The sequence below is a fragment of the Nanorana parkeri genome, unplaced genomic scaffold (assembly GCF_000935625.1).
Source record: "Nanorana parkeri isolate BGI_ZX_2015 unplaced genomic scaffold, ASM93562v1 scaffold903, whole genome shotgun sequence".
In the NCBI taxonomy this organism is placed as follows: domain Eukaryota; kingdom Metazoa; phylum Chordata; class Amphibia; order Anura; family Dicroglossidae; genus Nanorana; species Nanorana parkeri.
The window spans coordinates 532,454-551,605 of NW_017307171.1; the positions used below are offsets into that span (position 1 = coordinate 532,454).

A 19,152-nucleotide genomic window follows, 5' to 3' on the forward strand; every position below is an offset into this window, starting at 1 on the left:
CGGCTCAGTAGATCGGGAGGTGAGCGAACACATACCGGCGTTCGCTCACCTCTCGATCCTGTCGTGGCTCTCTGCCGTGACAGGGGAGGGGCTGGATTCCCCCGCTCCGATCTGCCAGCGCTGACTGGCGGAACGGACGGGGAAGGGGGCGGGTACAGCTGGCTCTGCCTCTAGATAGGCAGAGCCAGCTGTCAGTCACGCAGCTGGGCGGATCCCGGCACAATTGTTGGGATCCGCTTCAGCTGCGGCGCCTCAGTATACCGCGAGCAGCAGCTCGCGGTATACCGCAAGCTACAGCTCGCGGTATACTGAGCCTAGGGTGATGGGAGGACGCTAGTTTGTGTCCTCCCGTTACCCTAAGGAGAACTATGGGGAAAAGCCTTAACCCCATAGTTTTCCTTTAATAGTTGGATTGGTTCTTCATTTTGCCTTTGTTTTTTTAGACAGCTTACATTTACAACTGTCAGTCATCTCATTGCATTACTAGCATAACTCAAGTATTACATTGTCTGCAAACAAAAAAACTGTAATTTTGCATGACACTTAGACAATTTCTTCTCTGTATTTAAGGAGATCAAGCCTTAAGAATGTTTCCGATTTGTTTGTTATGGGTGGTGCATTGGTGTTAGAGTCTGCTGCCCTTCTGCACTGGCTGGAGAGAGAAGGGTATGGTCCTTTGGGCATGACTGGGATTTCAATGGGAGGACATGTAAGTTTTCATGTGTTTTTAGTTTGGGGTTTCTAATAAATCCTGCTGTTAACATTTATTTGGGAAATATTGCTGACTGGTTTTTCTGGTCTGATCAGAGGATTGCACGCCATTTGATGTTCTCTCTCTGCTATTGTATTTACATGTCTGGCTCTTTGGTGAAGCTTTGTTCACTTGCATGTTTGGTTCACATTAAAATAATGATGGGAGTTAAGGCTAGTGCTCTGAATCAGCCGCTAGTTTTCCTGGCTTTCATACCTATTTGGAACTCCAGTATTGATATGTCCTTGCTGTAGCTCTCAGGTCAGTACCCTCTCTGCCATAGAGTCTTGGTCTTAAGCTGGCCATACACTAAAGGCTCAGTTATATAATCCACTCGAAACAGCATGGATGAAGCTCCACCCGGCTATCGTATTCTGACAGGAGCAGGTGTGCCGCTGTGCAAAATTTTGACCAGTGACTGCAACTGGTTGGCTGCAATAACTATTTGGTCCAGAATTTTCCGACCGACTCCTTCAACAAAAGTCAAGGAACATATAGACTTTTGTCAAATGGAGGTGTGCCAATGGGGCCACACATTGGTTGAATTTTGCCTGAGTTCTTATGAGAGCAGTGTATGGCCAGCCTTACTCCTGCTGTATTCCCCATAGTGACAAACCCAACATAAATGTCCAAGCCATTTATAATGGCCACAGCAGGTGGCCAGACTTGGAATAAGGAGATTATGGGTAATTTTAAGAGTGTGGCATCTACCAGAGCAGCAATATCTACTTTACAATGTAAACCATATCTCAGTGTTTCTGTTTTTTACTGTATTTTAGTGAACTATAATATATCTTTCTTCTTCCAAATTTTCTAGGACAGTTTGTAGATTGTGGGCTTGTTTTGCAGGAATTTATAAACTTTCCTTTTCTGTTATATTTACTGCGCCGCTGTGTGCTTTCAACAGTTAGTGTTTTATATGTCAGGCGTCACCATTATTATTTTTAAAGTGACACTATACTCTGGAGTTAAATCTTAAAAAGGCATTCAAGTACCTTTAACTAGTAACAAAAATGTATCTTATTTGTACATCACTCAGCTGTAGATTCTCAAATCATCTCTGAATTGGTGCTGACACGGTCCTTCCTTCTGGAGGGTGGCTACTTTTGTTCCCCATGGTCCCTGTGTGTGTTGCCATGTAACCATCACTCCAAGCTCACTCCTGTGATGGACCACAATCTCATGTTTAGTTTACTAATTTGTATTTAAGTTCTAGTACACCATGTCTTTTTAATATTTAACTCCTGAGTTTAGGGTCACTTTAAGATAATTAGCCAGTGTAGTAGGCTAAAGATATTGATCTGTGTGTTTTCAGATGGCTTCACTGGCAGTGACTAACTGGCCGAAACCAATTCCTCTGGTCCCATGTCTTTCCTGGTCAACCGCCTCTGGGGTCTTCACAACGGTGAGTTCACATCTGTTGCTTGTATTTAAAACATTTTCCCTTTTTTTTTTTTTCCCTAAAAAGTTCAAAATCTCTTAGCTTAGGAAGTACTCCAGTGGCGGAGTCTCCTTCCTTGAATCAACTGATTGGTTTCAACTACTGTACATGCTGCCATCCTATGAACTTAAAATAATGCAAACACAGGTCTTTACACCGAAGCCCATTAAAATGTGTGGGTTTCTGGGTCTTGTGTTGTGCCAGACTAGTTCTGCTGTATGCTTTAGGGAACTACCTCCTAACTGAAGGGTTGATAGGCTTTTCTGTGGTATGTGTGTTTTCTTTAATTTACAAAAATTTGGGTATGCCTTTTAGGTACATTGATGGTTTGTTTCTTACCCCTATAACTGTAATTTACAAATAATCTTAATTGTCCTAATAGGATGTTTTTAAAATAAATTGCTTACATTTTCTTGATGTTTTCCTCTTAGGGCGTTCTAAGCAAAGCTGTAAACTGGAGAGAGCTGGAGAAACAATACTTTACACAGACAGTATATGAGGATGAGATCTTGCACTTGCTTGAATACTGTGGGGTAGGTAAACAATCTGAACAGTTCCTTAGGTGCATCACAGCAAGACTGCAAAGACCAATGACCTGTATTAACTCAATTACATTTAAAAAAAAGCTGATTGCAACAGTTATGCTGTTCTTTAATATTGCTGGAACTGTGTAACTTTGTAAATTCTGCTTGTAACTGTGGTATGCACTTAAGGGTGAAGAAGTGAGTGTTTGGGAGATTATTCTGTATACAGTCACAATCTGGGCTCTACCATGTACCTGTATTGTTTACGTCCACTTCTTTGTCCACCATGCTTGTCTTCATCCTGGGTATAGAATATAACCACTCATGGAGAACTTGCAGGATGGCTTGCCCAGAATGCAACTGATGCTGGTTACATTTAGCCCAGGAGACATGTGGATGATGCTTCTTAATACCCCAACAAAAGTAATTGAAAAAAAATCCATGACCACATTACCTTTTTTTTTTTAAATGTTTTAAAGTGGAAGTTTACCCTTGACATGTAACTTGACAAATGCATAGCACCATGTTTGACTTCTGTCCGCGTTCCAATTGTCCAGCAATCAGCATTGAAAACTCCCGGCCATTTACCAGCAACACCATGCTATCTGTGTGTTGTGATTGCAAAACGCCTGACTGGGGAACCCTCCCTATGTGCTCAGATGCTGGCAAAGATGTAGGCAGCACAAGGAAAGCTGAGTGACACCATGAGTTGAATGATGTCAGTAGTAAATGGCCAGCAGTTTCCAATCCTGATAGCTGGACAACTGAAGTGTGGACAGAAGTCAAACATGGTGCTGTGCATTCATCAAGGTATTAAAAGACTTTGATCAAAAGCTTTTGATGTGCACATAAGCTTGAAAAAAAGTGCACTGTAAGAACGATGTTAAGATGCGTTTATGATTGAAGCTGTAAACACCGTTTTGAAGGATTATTTCACACACTAACTGCTCCTATCTTTTTTATTTGTATGTCCAAGATTTGTAACTGGTAAACTGTATTGTTTATGCACATGTTAATGTTATTCTGAGAATTTCTTCTTCATTTTAGGCAGATTCTTTCAAGATGGGGCAGGACTTTGTTAAAAACTCCCCAAGAAGTGTTGACAGTCTGACCCATTTAAAACTTGCTGCCAAACTTTTCCGCCTTAACAGCACCAGGGAGCCGTCATCTCCTGATGCTCTTCAAGCAGGAAGTAGCAGAGAAAAGGACATTATGTTTCAGGGTGACTCTAAAGTGTCATATATTGGACAGGCAATGAGTGCTGGTTTCCGCAACCCCCAAAAGACGGAAGACACAAAGAGGAGTGAAGCCCTGCAGAGGGAATCTTGGTTATTTATGAAAGGTGTCATGGATGAGTGCACACATGTAGGCAACTTCTCAGGTATGGACTATGCACTCCCACATCGTCCTGAATATTCTCACTTTCATTCCCTGTCCTGTGCTGTGCCCAAATGTAACTAAAGTCATTTCTATTCACCACTGACATGAATGCCACAGCATGGTAAATTAGCTTACCATTAACATGCATGCGTAAATACACTGTTAGATGGAATAGTTATAGCAAGGGTCTTTTTATGACCAATATTCTACACACACCTGTTTTAATTGTAAAGTTGAACACCAGGCACATATTTACAAATTAAAAAAAAAAAAATTAACCAACTCCCCCAAGTGTGCAAATTTGCCTTGATATGTACCTACACAGAACACAGATGGGTCGAAGGAAGGCCAGCACAAAGGAGACAGTCATGCTGCTTGATTGCAATGCTGCACTTGTGATTAGCTAATCAATGTGCTGCTACTTCTTAAAACAGAACTACATTCACAAAAGCATTCTTTTAGATGTATTCCTTGTTGCACACCGGCCAGTTCGGCAGTTGTCGAACAAGCAGGCCACTAACTCGCCGAGAATCGTACGATTCCCGGTGGGTTTTCCAGCCTGCTTGTTCGATGGAAGACGTGCGACCGTACAGTAGAAACGGTCGCACGCCTTCCATACACTGCCCGATTCTCGTATGATCGCGGGATTCTCGTACAAGAATCGTGCAGTGTATGGGCACCTTATGCCACACATCGGCTGTGCAGACAGCAGAGCACTAAAGGCTGTCTAAAGTAAACTACAGGAGGATTGATTGGATACAAGACCAGTCGTCATACACAAGGAGAGAGAGGAGCATTGACTGGTCTTTATTACAGGAAATCCTGTACAGGGGAGTTTCCATACTGGATACCTGCACAAAGCTAGAAGAAATACATACAAAATACCAAGATTCAAGTAGGAATACACATGGCCCTTGTATTTAGACAATATTTGTTTAGCCCTGAGTTTAGCTTTAGGTATCCAGTCGGCAGCTGGGGGTGACCAATCTCTGCTGCTACTAGTGTACAGATGAACCTGCCCGTGCTGTTTGGCAAGGATGCTTGAGTCACAAGTATGGATGAACAATATAAAAAACAAAATCTTTATATTTACTCCAGCTTTGTATTTAGCAGTGTTCATCTAAAGTTAACGGTGTAAAACAAAAAATGTTTTGTTCTTTGTTTTGGAGTATAAGTAATAAAGGATATATAATTTTGTCTTATTTAGTACCAATGGACCCCAGCTTAGTTATAGTTGTGCAAGCCAAGGAGGATGCATATGTCCCAAGGGTCGGTGTACGCAGCCTTCTAGAAATCTGGCCCGGTTGTGAGATCCGATATATAGAAGGCGGCCATGTCAGTGCCTACCTCTTCAAACAAGGGCTTTTCAGGTATTCGTGTTCATGACCATCTGTTTTGTTTCTTATTGTTGTTGTCTCATGTAACTTGACCAATGCACAATTGTGGCACATGTGCAATTTAGTATTTCCTTCTACCTTCTCAATGAGAAGTACAGGACAATCCCACCAAATATGAAGGTAGGTACCTAGAGTACATCTGCATCTCCAACAAACCTCAGAGGAGGATGGAAATATACGGTGAAGAGTAACTGGATCCCGATACTATCGAGCCACTATTTTATAATTTTTCTCTTGGGCGGAGGCGGAGACCAAAGATTTATGAATAAAGAAGAATGCAGTGTCCCAATCCAAGGAATAGCCTAGCTCCTGGTGCCACAACTCGACGTACCGTGGCAAGTGGTCATTCCATCTAGTAGTAAGCAGTCTATACATCATGGACAGTACATGGCCTGGGGGTCCTTGAGAAGAGCATCATTTTTCAAAGGCCGAGGATTAGCCTGTTTAAAGCTGCCCTAAGGAGTAGAAAAGTTGTTTTCTTTAGGGTGTAGCCTGTCTACACAACCAGACAATACGATGCATTTACTTTATAATACACTGCATATTTAATCATAACCTTTACAAAATGGATTAACTTTGGAAAAAACTTTCACTTGCTGATCATAATGGAATTTCTTATTAGTATAGTCCGCATGTGTGAGATACACAGATGTGAACAGTGTAGTGTTGGAGGCCTCACACAGCTCCAACCAAAACTGGTCAGAACCTGAAAGTAACATTGGACCACCAACAATCAACTGTGGGCCGGGGCATTCCTCACTGTGCAGCTGCACATAAACAAACGGGGGTTGCTTGTGCTGACATCATTTACCTTGTGGCCATATAAGGTCAAATGACATTGCAGCTTCCATCTCCTTTACTTACCTGCAGCTGCAGGAGGGGAAATCCCCAGCCAGAACTGCTTGGACAGAAGCAGAAGGAGCTTCCTTCCGTGTTCGGAGCAGCTCAGGTTCAGCCTGGTTTAATTTAAACCTGAGCGCTTCCCTGTGATGGGAAACAACCACATGTGCAAGGGAGCAGATGGAGACTGCCATTATTCTCTAAGGTAATTTGCCATTGCACATTATCTTAGGTCTATGGAACAGGAAGTAATCAGTATCTTTCTAGTGATTCACAGCAAAAACCCATTCCATAATCTATCCAAAACGTGGCCATACATACAATTTGTCTGATAAATATAGTTCATGTTCATTTTTTTTTTTCTTTCTAGGAAAGCCATCTATGATGCCTTTAATCGGTTTCTTCAGAAGTATCCTATGTGATTACGTGTGCGGACTTTCTTTGGTGTGTCCACGTCCATTCCGTCCTTAACAGACTGCTTCATTATCTGTAATAAGCACAAATGCAGAGCTTAAGGGAAAATATCACCACAGTCTCCAGTATGGTGCTGCAAAGCATGGAGTAGCTGCCTCTGTAAAGCTCTTCATGCTTACCAAAGGATGTGTTGAGGTTTTTCTGTTGACAGTGTTTCTTCTTTCTTTGAGGGAAGCGATCATATTTTCTATGATGGTAAAGAGTCCTTTGGATTACTGTTAGACCTTCTTTCTTGACCTTGTTCTGTGTGAAGACATGCAATGAGTTGAAGATTTGTACTTTAATCATTTTTAGCATTTTATACCCATTTTTTAACTGCCTTCAATGTTTAATGATTTCAAATTACGGAAGATCAAATGTAACAGTTTTGCACTCTAACCTAATTGAATGTAAGTGATTTGATGGTCAGGAGGATACTTCATACCAAAATCATGTCAACATGCCTTTGCTCACTAATTAATGGAGTACCTAATCTTGATGAATAAAAAAATGTGTATATTTGGTAATATATCTTTATGAAGTGAGACTACGTATTCTTTGTAAAAACATGTCCTCTTTTTTCAATTTAAAGGCTAGTTATCTGTCACCAACTTTGGCACCTGGTTCAGAAGCCTCACATGAAGCAGTAACGTCACCTGTATAGGGGTCTAATAGTCTTAGAATGGCTGCTGTATCATAGGCTTCTGAGACTAAGGCCCCGTTCACACCAGGGCATTTCGTTGCATGTTTTTTGTCCCCACAGAAATGCATGCAACATAAAAGCCCATGTATCCCTTTGGGAGCCGTTCTCACAAACATCCTGAATCGCGCGTAAAAATACGCCTGGTGTTTGAAATAGTCCTTGAGCTTCTTTTGTGGCACTTATCAGCCCGTTTTGCTCCATAGACTTCAATGGAAACGCACCGATCATTGGACAACTCGAAAACGCGCCTTAAACGATATTGCTTATGAACACAAAAAGCCTGTAAAATACGCTGATAGGCACATAAAAAAAGCATGCGTAAAGCACGCTGAAACACTGTCGCCCTGGTGTGAATGGGGTCTCACAGTTACGTGACAGATTGCTAAACTCCAACAAATTTTAGTTGGCTGTCATATAGACCTTCATGCTTCAAAACTTTGTCAGTGACCCAAAACAAGTATGTAAATGAGGACTAACTTTTCTCTGACTTTCCTGATTTCTATACTGGTTTCACATCAGTGACCCGGTCAGTACTAAAACCCATAGTTCGGCATAACCTCGAGGGAACTAGCATTTTTAGAAGGTGGCCAGCAATATCAAGCTCCTATATTTGTGATTTACATGTTTGATGGTTGATTTGACAGCATTGCTGCATTGGTAATCACGGGGTTAAAACTTTGCTAAGATGCTGCCACATCTAAAAAACATTGCCTAGTCTAACTTCCAGTCTAGAGATCAAAGGCCTGACGGAAATGTTGCAGGAACAAACTCCTTCTCTGGCTCTGACTGCTGTTTGCTTTCTCACAGTCCCAGCTGGACAGTAACGCAAAATAAAATCTTTGATGGGTATTTGTGCATTAAAGAGGAACTTTACCCATATCTTTAAAATGACAACAAACACACCTTTAGAAATGTTTAGTAATGACAATCTACAGACACATACTTCTAGATAATTGCCGGCTTTGTTTTCCTTGCATACCTTCTTTCCCGCTTCTTCCCCAGTCTTCTGACAGTGGCCATTTTTACTAAGGGCAGATTATTATATCTCCCTTTTACTTCCTGCATTTCTAACACATGTGACTAGGACATGTGACCATGCACATCATCTCAGGGGAGAAAAATGCCTTTCCCTGAGATCTTGTGAGATTACAGATGAGATTTCCCAGCAATGCTCTGCTGCTGTAACCTTCCCAGGATGAAATGCTTGGGCACATTACATCATTTGTGCCAGAATTGGACCAGGAAGTAGATTAACTCTATTTGTAAGTAAATGAAAAACATGTTTGTTTAACTAATGAATGTACAATGATTTTAAATCAGCATCCAGAGATGTATGCTGATGTGATTTTTAGTGAAAGGGGATAAAGATCCGCTTTAACTAAAAATATGTGTGAATAGTAAAAGGAAAAATATAATAACTAAACCAAACTAACATTGATGATGCCCACCTTCACAGTACTACCCACCTCTCCAGTATGCCATTGGAGCCACTAAAATAACTGAACACTTTGTTTCCCACAAGGCAGTGATTGGTGCCTCAGTGACATACGACCATCAGAACCTACGCCTGTGCAAATACTGATTGTAAGGCTGGGCACACACCTTACAACCATCGCAAGACTTTTGTCTTGCGATGGTTGTAAGGTAATTTAAAAAACGTACGATCTGCCTATCTTGCATAGGTAGATCGTACTTGCCATGATCGCAAGCCACGCCCCCTTAGGGGCGGGCTTCCGATGACCGCAATGCCGAACGGGCAGTGTGCGCTTGCGCACACCGGCCCGTACGGCTGTTATCGTACGGACATTCCACAAACCCACCGAACATCGTACGATGCTCGGCGGGTTTTCGAACATGTCCGTAGGTTTAAAGTCGTGCGACCTTACAGTAGTAGAGGTCGCACGGCTTCCACACACCTTACGATAATCGTACGATCGCGGGATTTTTCCAGGCTGAGAACCTTTTCAGCAAGTACAAAAAAATACCTGATAATCTTGCCTGAAAGTATACTTTTCACAATTTGCTGCCAGCTGGTGAAAATAAAACAATAAGATTGAAGAATCAAAATATAGATGACCTAGAAAGGGTTAATCTGGAATGAGGGCTTTTACTGTCGGGGCTCTATTAGAGAGATTTCACCTCACTTCCTGTCCTGCTGACATTTTACAAAACAGGAAGTGAGAACTCTCCAACTACAAAACAGACAGAAATAAAACTGCTTTTCTATATTGGCTCGAAACCCTGTCACATCTGTATTTCTGTCGGTGTCCCTGTTGCAAATTTCCTCTCACTTCCTGTCTGGTGAAACCATTGTCAGATGGACAGGAAGTGAGGCCCTATTCACCCTTTTAATTAGGGCTACATTCCAAGTTTCAGTGGCACCAATCAGCAGATATTTTGCGGCTGTAATCACCGGTGTCTGTGAATAGCTGTGGCCAGATACGAAGCAATGACAGGCTGCACCGGCCTCAGCTGTTCGCACATCCAGCTATCAGTTGGGGTTTGGGTGAGATCTTTGTTCCTGGGTGCGGTACACCCCCGTGATTCCAGCCATAAGAATCCGCTGATTTTTGCTGCTGGAATTCGTTGTGTAGCCCTAATCACAAGTGTGAATGGGACCTAAGCAAGGCTGTCCCTATAATGAGGCAGCTGGAGACGGTATCATATTGGGGTGCAGGCCGAGTGGGGGGGCAGTCACAGCTTCCCAGGTTGCTAAGAGTTCTTGGCAACCTCTGATGCTCTGCAGTGGGGCTTCTTGCCCGCCTCATTGATATCACCTGTTGCAAGGAGCTCCGGGCAACCAGTGATGTCACTGGGCTGGGCGGGACACCGGGCAAAGCTGCTGACAGCGCAGTTCGGCATCCACCACGCCCCCTGACGATCCAGCCGCCAGCATGCTATCTTTGTACAGCTTTAGATTTACCAAAAACGATTAAATATTATTATACAGGATTATCAACTAATCTATCTAATCAGTATCCAGTCAGTCACTTGCACTACATAGTTGTTGGTAGATCTAAAGGTAAATCTTTGTAATGGAACCTCCAGACAGCAGTAAAATGGTAGTGGAGTTCCAATCCTTCTACCTTTTTATACAGTAGACAGTAGAAGAAGAGACATACACTTTTTTGGCATTTTCTCTTTAGCTGATTCCAGATCAAACTTTTCTTCTAAATGAATAACACCCTGATCCTATTTGTTACAGTAGCAAAGTCGGGGATAAAAGCCTTCCTGGTTTCCTCTTTCATCTGATAGCCAGAAGGCTAGAACCACAGGGAGACAAATATAGGCAGCACAGAAGTCGCTCATAACTTTGGAGCTGTCAGAGGGGTCATCCCATTACACAGGGGCGGAGCGAGCTCCCCTCCCCGCAGACTGACAGCTGCCATGACAGCTGTGCGCATGCGCGCCTCCGACCGTTCTCAAATAAGCAATGCGCGCCCCCGGAATGGGCGGGGCACGTGGACGTGCGCGGTTTGTAAGTAAATAAACGCTCCCGTGTTTGATCTGCATCGTGAACGCGCTTCGGACACCTAGTGGGTGACGAGTAATAGAGGAATACATATGTCCACCTTGCGGTCATGCGCATAGATCGGCCGATGGTGACTCCCTCGGGTGACAAGCTGTAAGACTTCGTGGTCGGGGTTGGTTCTGGTTGAGTGGGTGCATAGTGTGTGTACTGGGTGCTGATCGTAGTGCTTCCTGTGCTGTGTGCAGTCCTTGTTTGTGTTCCTGTAACCCGAGCACCGAATCCTCAGCAGTCAGGCCCCCCTCCACCTGCACACACTGCTGCACTGTAGCCATCTGTCAGTGCATTGGTAACAGTGGACTATGCACAACTCTGTATCAGTATATCCAGCCTGGCAGAAGTTTCTTTCCGTGTAGATCCCTGTCTCAGCACTCTTGCATGAATCTTCTACACCCCAAGCTCAGCAGCCAGTACTGTTGCTTGGTACACACCCCATACACCAATCCTTGAGGGCCAAAGATGGCAGCTAAGGTCCACAAGCAACCGGCTCTAAGGGATACAGAGAAAAGTGAAGCCCAGGACTCTATGGTCCAGAAGGCCCAGGTACACAAAACACAAGAACAGTGCTGCAACAAGGAGAATGACCAGCAGGGATCCTCCAACCGGCCTTCACAGTTCACTGCCACCGAGACAAGGAAAGACATTGAGGCCCCAGTGCCAAGCGTCAACCCCTGGACCAGGAAGGGCAACGTAACCTCTGTGCATGGTGCTCCTGGGCATGCAGGTAAGTGACTATATTGCCATGCTGTCATGTATTACCATACTATCATGTTCCAGCTTTGCATTGTACACATATGGTAACGCCAACATGCTTTCTGATGGCTTGCAGGACGTCCCAAGTGGTGATTATACTTGATTGGCATTGTACTAACACAAAAATCCAGGCACACAGCCAAATATATAAATGAAATATCGATATGATGAGTTTTTACCTGCCAAAGGACTTGTATTACTGTACACCCAGTGCTAAGATTTAGGCCCCGTTCACATTGAGTGATTTATCGCGCGGTAATTCCCACGATATCGCGGCTATTTACCGCGCGATATCGCTCTTCAATGCATCTCAATGGGGCAAAGGGTTCTGCTGTCGCGGGTCGTGTGTCGCTACAGCAGGACCCTTTTTGGAGCGGATTTTTTGCTCAATGCAAGCATTTGCGCGATATCGCGTGACAAACGCATGATTTGCGAATCGCACAGTGTGAATGGGGCCTTACACAACACTGCCAGGGAGAGGACTACACTTTCCCTGTTAGGCCCCATTCACCCTGTGTGTTCTGATCAGATCAGGCTGTCAGTTTATCAGGCGCAACTAATTGGAAGCCCAATGGTCTGCCGATCATCTGGAAAAAAAACAAACAATGTTTTGTTTACGTGGACCTGATTGCGACCAATCAGAGGTAATCGGATGTAAACTGACACATGTCCCACTTACATTTGACTCCCCATAAACCCAATATGGGTCTGTACAGCTCAGTTTTTTCCTACATTGCAAGATGGAGGAAGAAATTGAACGGACACGGATGTCACAAAATTGATATTCATCTCGTACTGCACAGATCAGTAGGGGATCAGTGCACAGAATGGACGCCATCCATGTGCTAAGTTCACATGTGTGGGAAAACAAGGCAAAGGAGCCATGTTGTTAAAGCCTCCCAACCGCCTATCAAGGCACTATAGGGATTTTTGTTTTTTTAAGTGGTCAGCGCAGTAAACACATGTGCGATTGTGTGGCATTGCGGTAGCATGTCACTCAGAATGTACAGGGGCAGTGTAAACTGAATTTGCCCAAGCAGCGCAACCCTGTCAGTGACACACACCCCTCCCGGCCCAATCAGCTGCCGCCAGGAAGGCGGGAAGGAGGACCAAGCCGCACAAACCCCTACATGCAGTGTTCGGGAGGCTTTTCTGCTTGTCAACTGCCGCTATTCATTTTAATCTAAGCGTGCTGTATTTTTTTTTTTTTTTAAGCCCGTGGAACGTGCGTCTAAACAAACTTCCCCCTGTGAACAAAAAAAGTGAACCGTGAAATCACAGCACACAAAAACGTGCACAAGGGTGCAAGGTCCTTCCGAAGAAGGGACCTACTTCCCGACCCCCCGGGGCGCAAGGCTCCTGACAGGGGTTGAGACTGTTGGTCCACCAACCCGAAGGCCGGTGGACCCATTTCCTTCGGGGACCTGCCGAAACAGGTCCCTCACAGTACTAGGCAGGGGGGGATCTCCCGAAGAGAAACCCCCCTCCTGGGTGGGAGGAGACAGAGAACCCCATAGGAGGCACAGAATCTCCTCCCAGCATCAGGAATAGGCCCTGAAGAAACCTGCACCGTCAGCATCTGTGGGTCAATGCCAAAAAAAGGCCTATCGTGCATAGAGTGCAATAAATAATAAGTGCCAGTGCACCACGCTGACAGGCCCTAGGGGCCGAGTGCAAAAAAATTGCCCCGGACTAGCCATAAGGTCTGTCCAAGAGGCGTTGTGCAGAAAAATGCAATGTGGTGTGTGACCAAGTGCGTCAGTGAGGGTAGGACCCTAACCCTGTGATTTTCTGAGCACCCCTGGGATGCCACCCCCAGGGGGCACAACACCACGGGCTTCTGCCGCCCCCAGCCCTCCAGCCTTGATCAAGTTTCGGATCTGCCCATTATCAGGAGTCTAGAGCACCTTACAGAGGCTCGACACCAAGCGCACCCATTAACGAAGAGTCGTTAACCCGGGGTCCGCAGCCTCCTCCAGTACTCAGACAATTACACAGGCAATTGGCTACCTGTGCATCTTTGACTGATACGAACAGATACTACACTTGATCTTAGCCAAAAGGCCGAGAAGTAACCACAACTATAGCAGTCACGGTGGGTTTGAAAAGTATTTTTGGTGATTTTACGAGAAGAGACACTGGAGGTTCCTATTCTGGTAAATGACAGAGGGAGAATACAGAGCAGATCCTGTAGCCACTTGCTGTGTCCGTACCCACACCAGTGCTTATAGTCAGTTCCAGTGCCAGACAGTATTGCTGCCAACCAGTACAAAGTACCAGCCTTAAGAAAGAAAAAATGCTTAGTAATTTACCATAAACATAAGTTGAGTGTTTAGCAACGTTTTAACCACTTTGAAATTCTTGGCACACATATAAACAAGCTCTTAAATGTAAGGAATACAGTGGTGCCTGCTCCCCGTCCCAAGTCTGCTGATTGGACAGTGAAAGAGCAGTGGCATACCAATGAGACCACCCCTTTGTTCACTCTGAATGTCCCTTAACACATTTGCATGCAGCACGCCTGATTGGCTCCCATTCCAGCCCCTTCCTTTTCCAGACAGAGTACAGGGGATTAGAAGAGCTTGATTGTAGTTAAATTCAACTACTTACACTAGTTGCATATAAAAATACATGTTCTGATTTGCTAATGAATACCAGTTTTGCAATCATTTTGTGTCTTTTTAAATCAGTGTGCAGTTCAGCTTTAAATCGCTTGCATGTCTGGATTGATTTTTCTTTTCCTACCAGGTAAAACCCTAATAAAAATACTGCCGACCATCTCTTGGTTGCTCTAATGTAAACCTGTGGCCAGACTATACACAATAACATTTTGACATACCTTTAAAAAGACACTGTCCCCTTGCCCATTACCGGCAACATGGCCGTGTCTTTGTAAAGGACTAGGAAGATGCAACCATTTTGCAGTGTGTCTTTAAGAAGAAGAACGTTTACTTTTACCCGTTTCCTCCAGTGTAATGCATATATTACACTGTGATCGCCATCCGCTTCTGGTCACCGATTACAATCAGGAGCCGGTGGGACAGCTAATTACTGTGATCACATGATTAGGAAGCCCCCCTCTGACTCCTGGCATTGAGAACCTGTCGGCAAGGGTTTAAAACAAGTTCTCATTACTTCTGTAGCCACTGTGGAGAAATAATTCTGCAAAGTTCACAACAGAGGCAATGAAATAGCAGCTCATGTCCCCTTTTTACTCTGACAGCAGAACATTGGCACCCTTCTATTCTAAACAAACAGTATGTGCTGCAGCTGTTCAGAAACCCACTACAAGCTGACTTCAGAGTCTCTGTTATGATTCTTGAGGATTTACTACTCCAGAGTGCATGCAGTTACAGAGGTCAGTGAGGACTTGTTGTTTTAAAGCTTGTTTTCTGCCTCTAAGTATGTCATTATTTATGTCCATAGCCTGGCTACAGGTTCACTTCAAAACAGAAACGTATTCCTTTTTAGATACCCATCTCTGTTAACAAAGCTCAAGCAACAAATCGATTCCCTATGTAAAATTGAAACAATACACTTCATGCTTGTGTTTATTTCTTATCACCTAGGTCCTAGACACTTGTGCATGCTAACGTTACCACTGAGGATGCCTTGATGGCTGAGAAGTGTCCCAGATCACTCAATGTCAAACATTCACATGTCTTGATAGGAGACCGGTAAATGAAAGGCAGCCTCTCATGCACCTCCTCCTAGGTCCTGATAATATAATAGGCTGGGTGAGACAGATTGGTTGTAGTGATAGGTATCCCCAGGAGAAGCTTTAGGATTAGTAACAAGTACATAGTTACATAGTATTTGAGGTTGAATAAAGACATTAGTCCATCAAGTCCAACCTATTAGACCTTGTGCACATTTCCTGACAGATCTGTTTAGTGCAGGCTAAATTATTATTATTATACAGGATTTATATAGCGCCAACAGTTTGCGCAGTGCTTTACAATATAAGGATATAACCTAGATGAAAATGTCCACCAAACACTTGACAGCTTCTGCACATGGCACAGAACATAGCATGTAGGCAGCACTTGTCCTTTGTAGTTGAATTTCTCAGCATTCAAAATTAGTCCTGTGTAGTAGGTGAGCTTCCCATGAGGTTACATTGAAAGGGTATCTAAGTCAAAAAGCAAATATGTCATATATTGCAGCTTACCAGTCCTTAGATGTGGTGGATGCATTTGTTTTCTTTTTCAGGCTTTTTTTTTTCCTTTTTCACGTGGTGATCTGTTTTGAAGTTTTGTTATTTTTCAACGTTCTTTAACAGGCCAAGCTGTCCAGCAAAAGTGTCAGAGGGTTTAGACCAACCATTGAACCTTGTATCTAAAACCTTTATCCTTAAAGGAGAATTATGAGGCGAGTGATTTTCATACTACCCTCCACACAGGGTGACAATGCCGCTGTCCCAGGGTGGCTCCATTACTCCTCTATAGAGTGCAGCCATCATAAGACTGGAGGTGTGTTACTGGCTGGATCACCAGGTGAAAAGAAAGCTAATGGAGCCACCAGATGAAGTGACTGGTAAACTGGAATATATTACATTTTTGTATTTGGGTTTACATATTAAAGGAGAACTATAGGTTCAGTGTTTTTCCCCATAGTTCTCGGTTCAAGGTTAACGGGAGGACACAAACTAGCGTCCTCCCGTTACCCTAAGCTCAGTATACCGCGAGCTACAGCTTGCGGTATACTGAGACGCCACAGCCGCCACGTCCCGTCGACGTAGATGACGGGATCCGCCCAGCTGTGTGAGTGACAGCTGGCTCTGCCTATCTAGAGGCAGAGCCAGCTGTACCCGCCCCCTCCCCTGTCCGTTCCGCCAGTCAGCGCTGGCAGATCGGAGCAGGGAGAGGGGAATCCAGCCCCTCCCCCTGTCACGGCAGAGAGCCGTGACAGGATCGAGAGGTGAGCGAACCTGGTATATGTTCGCTCACCTCCCGATCTACTGAGCCGACCTGTGACAGTCTCATTGTCACAGATCGGCTAGAACTATGAGGTGAGTGGAAATCACTCATCTCATAGTTCTCCTTTTAAGGCCTTAGGCCTCATGTGCATGATCTTGATGGCAGAAAAATCCTGTGTTTTAAAAAGAAAAAAAGTAACAAAGAACTGCTTTTGTTTAGCCGCATATAGACCCATAAACGTCAGTACAGTGTTCAGATGTGTAAAATCCTGCTTCCTTGCCATACCATTAAGTGTACACATCTGTGCAGGTATTTATATGCATGCGTGTGTACATTTTCTGTTCTTGGATGAAGATTTATTCATTTTGCTTTTATGGATTTGAACGCAGCGCAGGTTTACTGATCTTAATGCAGCTGTCTGCATGAGCTCATGGAAAACACTATACCTGTATTCAGATCCGCTGCGTTTTTTTTATGGCCATGAGCCCTAAATCTTTTCAGGCAACATTTGCTAACTAGGTTTGCTAAGTCTACATTGAATGGATCCATTAGGAGCGTGTCGTGTGCACAGGAAAAGCCTGTGTACTTTAACCTTAGCGTGTATTCAAGCGTATTTTCAAAGTGACATTAAATCAGCAGCCAGGCTGTAGTACCAAGTCAGCGTTTTGTCTAGGACAGTGGTTCTCAACCTTTTCTAGGGCCGGGACTCCTTGGTAATGTTTGTCAAGTTGTGGTGACCCCCCAACGGTAAAACTTAGGGATGCACCAATACTAGTATCTGTAAACTGGGCATTTGGGCGAATAATCATACTCTCCCAAATGTTCCGATACCGTAGCTGCCGGTCAGAGGGAGATTCCATGCACCCTTGCGACACTGCCGGTCAGCCTGGCTTCCTGACCAATCAGTAATAAGGGTGGTGGGTCATGACCTGCCACCTGGCTTCCTCATTGATCAGGAAGCTAGTATGCAGTGTTTCAGTCATTCAGGAAGCTGGGCAGCGGGTCATCTTCCTGATTGGCCAGGAAGCCAATCTCTTGGGGCACTGTTTTTGATACCGAGAAACTGGGTTTACCCTTGCTGCAGCATGGCTCCCCTTGAGATCACACTCCAGATGAAAGGACTACAAATCCCAGTAATCTGTTACACAGCAATGCAGAATACCACCAACTATAGAGGACTGAAAGTCCCAACAATCATTATACAGCAATGCAGGGGGCTCTCTGGCGGTCAGTGCCGGATCCCTGGTGATAAATGTGGCCAGTGCTGGCTCTTTGGTGGCCAATGGGGGCTCGCCAGCGGCTTTGGCACACCAGCAGCTACGGCTGCAGCAGACACGGACTATGTTAGATGTGTTAGTATTCTTCTTTCAAGTATTTTTGTTTCTTTATTTTCACCCGGTGATCCTGCCAGTAACATCCGTCTTGTCCTAGGGTGACAATGCTCACACACTGAATCAATAGAGGAACAACATTGTCACCTTAGGTTGCTTGCTCTCCTGATTTGGACTACAAACACCTCTCCTCATCGTTATAACACAGGTGGAAAGGAAATAACTGTGTTTTGAGATTTCAGTTCAGAGCACAGAAATATACACTGACACTGGATTTCTGGCAGGATCAACATGTGAGTAAAAGAAAACTAATGCAGATCACATCTAAGGGTTGTTCTTTTGGTTTTGATATTTTTTTAATCTAGAATCTAGACCGGTATAAAATACACTCATTAAAGCTGCTGTGTTGTCATTCGGACATCATTTTGCTTTTTTTAAAATCAAGTAGTGTAAATACCTGTATTTGGCTTGGTATCTGCCCCTGGCAATCCCTGTACAGCAGGACTGGAGTGTGAGAGGAAGAAGCAGTACAGGAAGCCAACCTGTTTATTTGCTGACAAGAAGCATTCTGATAGGAGGAGAAAGCAGAATGACAGAGATGAGCTCATTATTCTGCTGCTTCAGCTTTTACTGCCCAGTCAGAGGCTGGGCTAGGTCCAGAACGACCTGGGCTCAGAGGAAATTGGTTAAATGGTGCTGGCCATCAGACAATTCCAATAATTTATATATAGCGCCTGAGGACATCTATCGGTTGAAATAAATGGGCTATTGTTGCATTGTAAAGCTGTATTAGTCTATACTCTGATCTGTATACATGCATGTGAATACTAATAAGAATTAATAATAGCCCTTGCACTGACCCCGCACCGTACTCTGACGCAATGTTTTCAGTAGACAAGAACATTTAAGACCTGAAATACGTGCATGTTGTGGAACTACAAGTCCCATGAGGCACTGCCAGAATGACAGTTACATCCATGACTCCCAGAGACATGTTAGACTTTGTCGTTTCACCACAGCTGGAGGGCTGGAGTTTGCCCAACCCTGGTCTATGGGATTATGTACAGCACTTTTATTTACCTGATCCCCCCGCTCCTCCGGCTGTTGGTGTTGACCTCTCCCGCCACCCCC

At 44.2% G+C, this 19,152-nt stretch overlaps 2 protein-coding genes across 4 annotated transcripts in view; both read left to right on the top strand.

Annotated features, from left to right (window-relative positions):
• ABHD18 (abhydrolase domain containing 18) overlaps positions 1-6,990 on the top strand; it is a 29,231-nt gene extending 22,241 nt beyond the window's left edge. For 2 of the 3 annotated variants that reach the window (XM_018565955.1, XM_018565956.1), the window contains 6 exons: positions 571-709; positions 2,067-2,156; positions 2,624-2,725; positions 3,764-4,097; positions 5,304-5,466; positions 6,704-6,990. In XM_018565955.1, the coding sequence (XP_018421457.1) occupies positions 571-709; positions 2,067-2,156; positions 2,624-2,725; positions 3,764-4,097; positions 5,304-5,466; positions 6,704-6,755 (880 nt within the window). In that variant the 3' untranslated portion in view covers positions 6,756-6,990. The remainder of the gene's footprint in view (positions 1-570; positions 710-2,066; positions 2,157-2,623; positions 2,726-3,763; positions 4,098-5,303; positions 5,467-6,703) is intronic. The other variant, XM_018565957.1, reaches the window with a different exon arrangement.
• A 4,211-nt stretch (positions 6,991-11,201) lies between these two features.
• LARP1B (La ribonucleoprotein domain family member 1B) overlaps positions 11,202-19,152 on the top strand; it is a 30,439-nt gene continuing 22,488 nt past the window's right edge. Inside the window, 2 exon segments of the mRNA XM_018565953.1 lie at positions 11,202-11,617; positions 11,651-11,742. Of these exon segments, the coding sequence (XP_018421455.1) occupies positions 11,478-11,617; positions 11,651-11,742 (232 nt within the window). The 5' untranslated portion in view covers positions 11,202-11,477.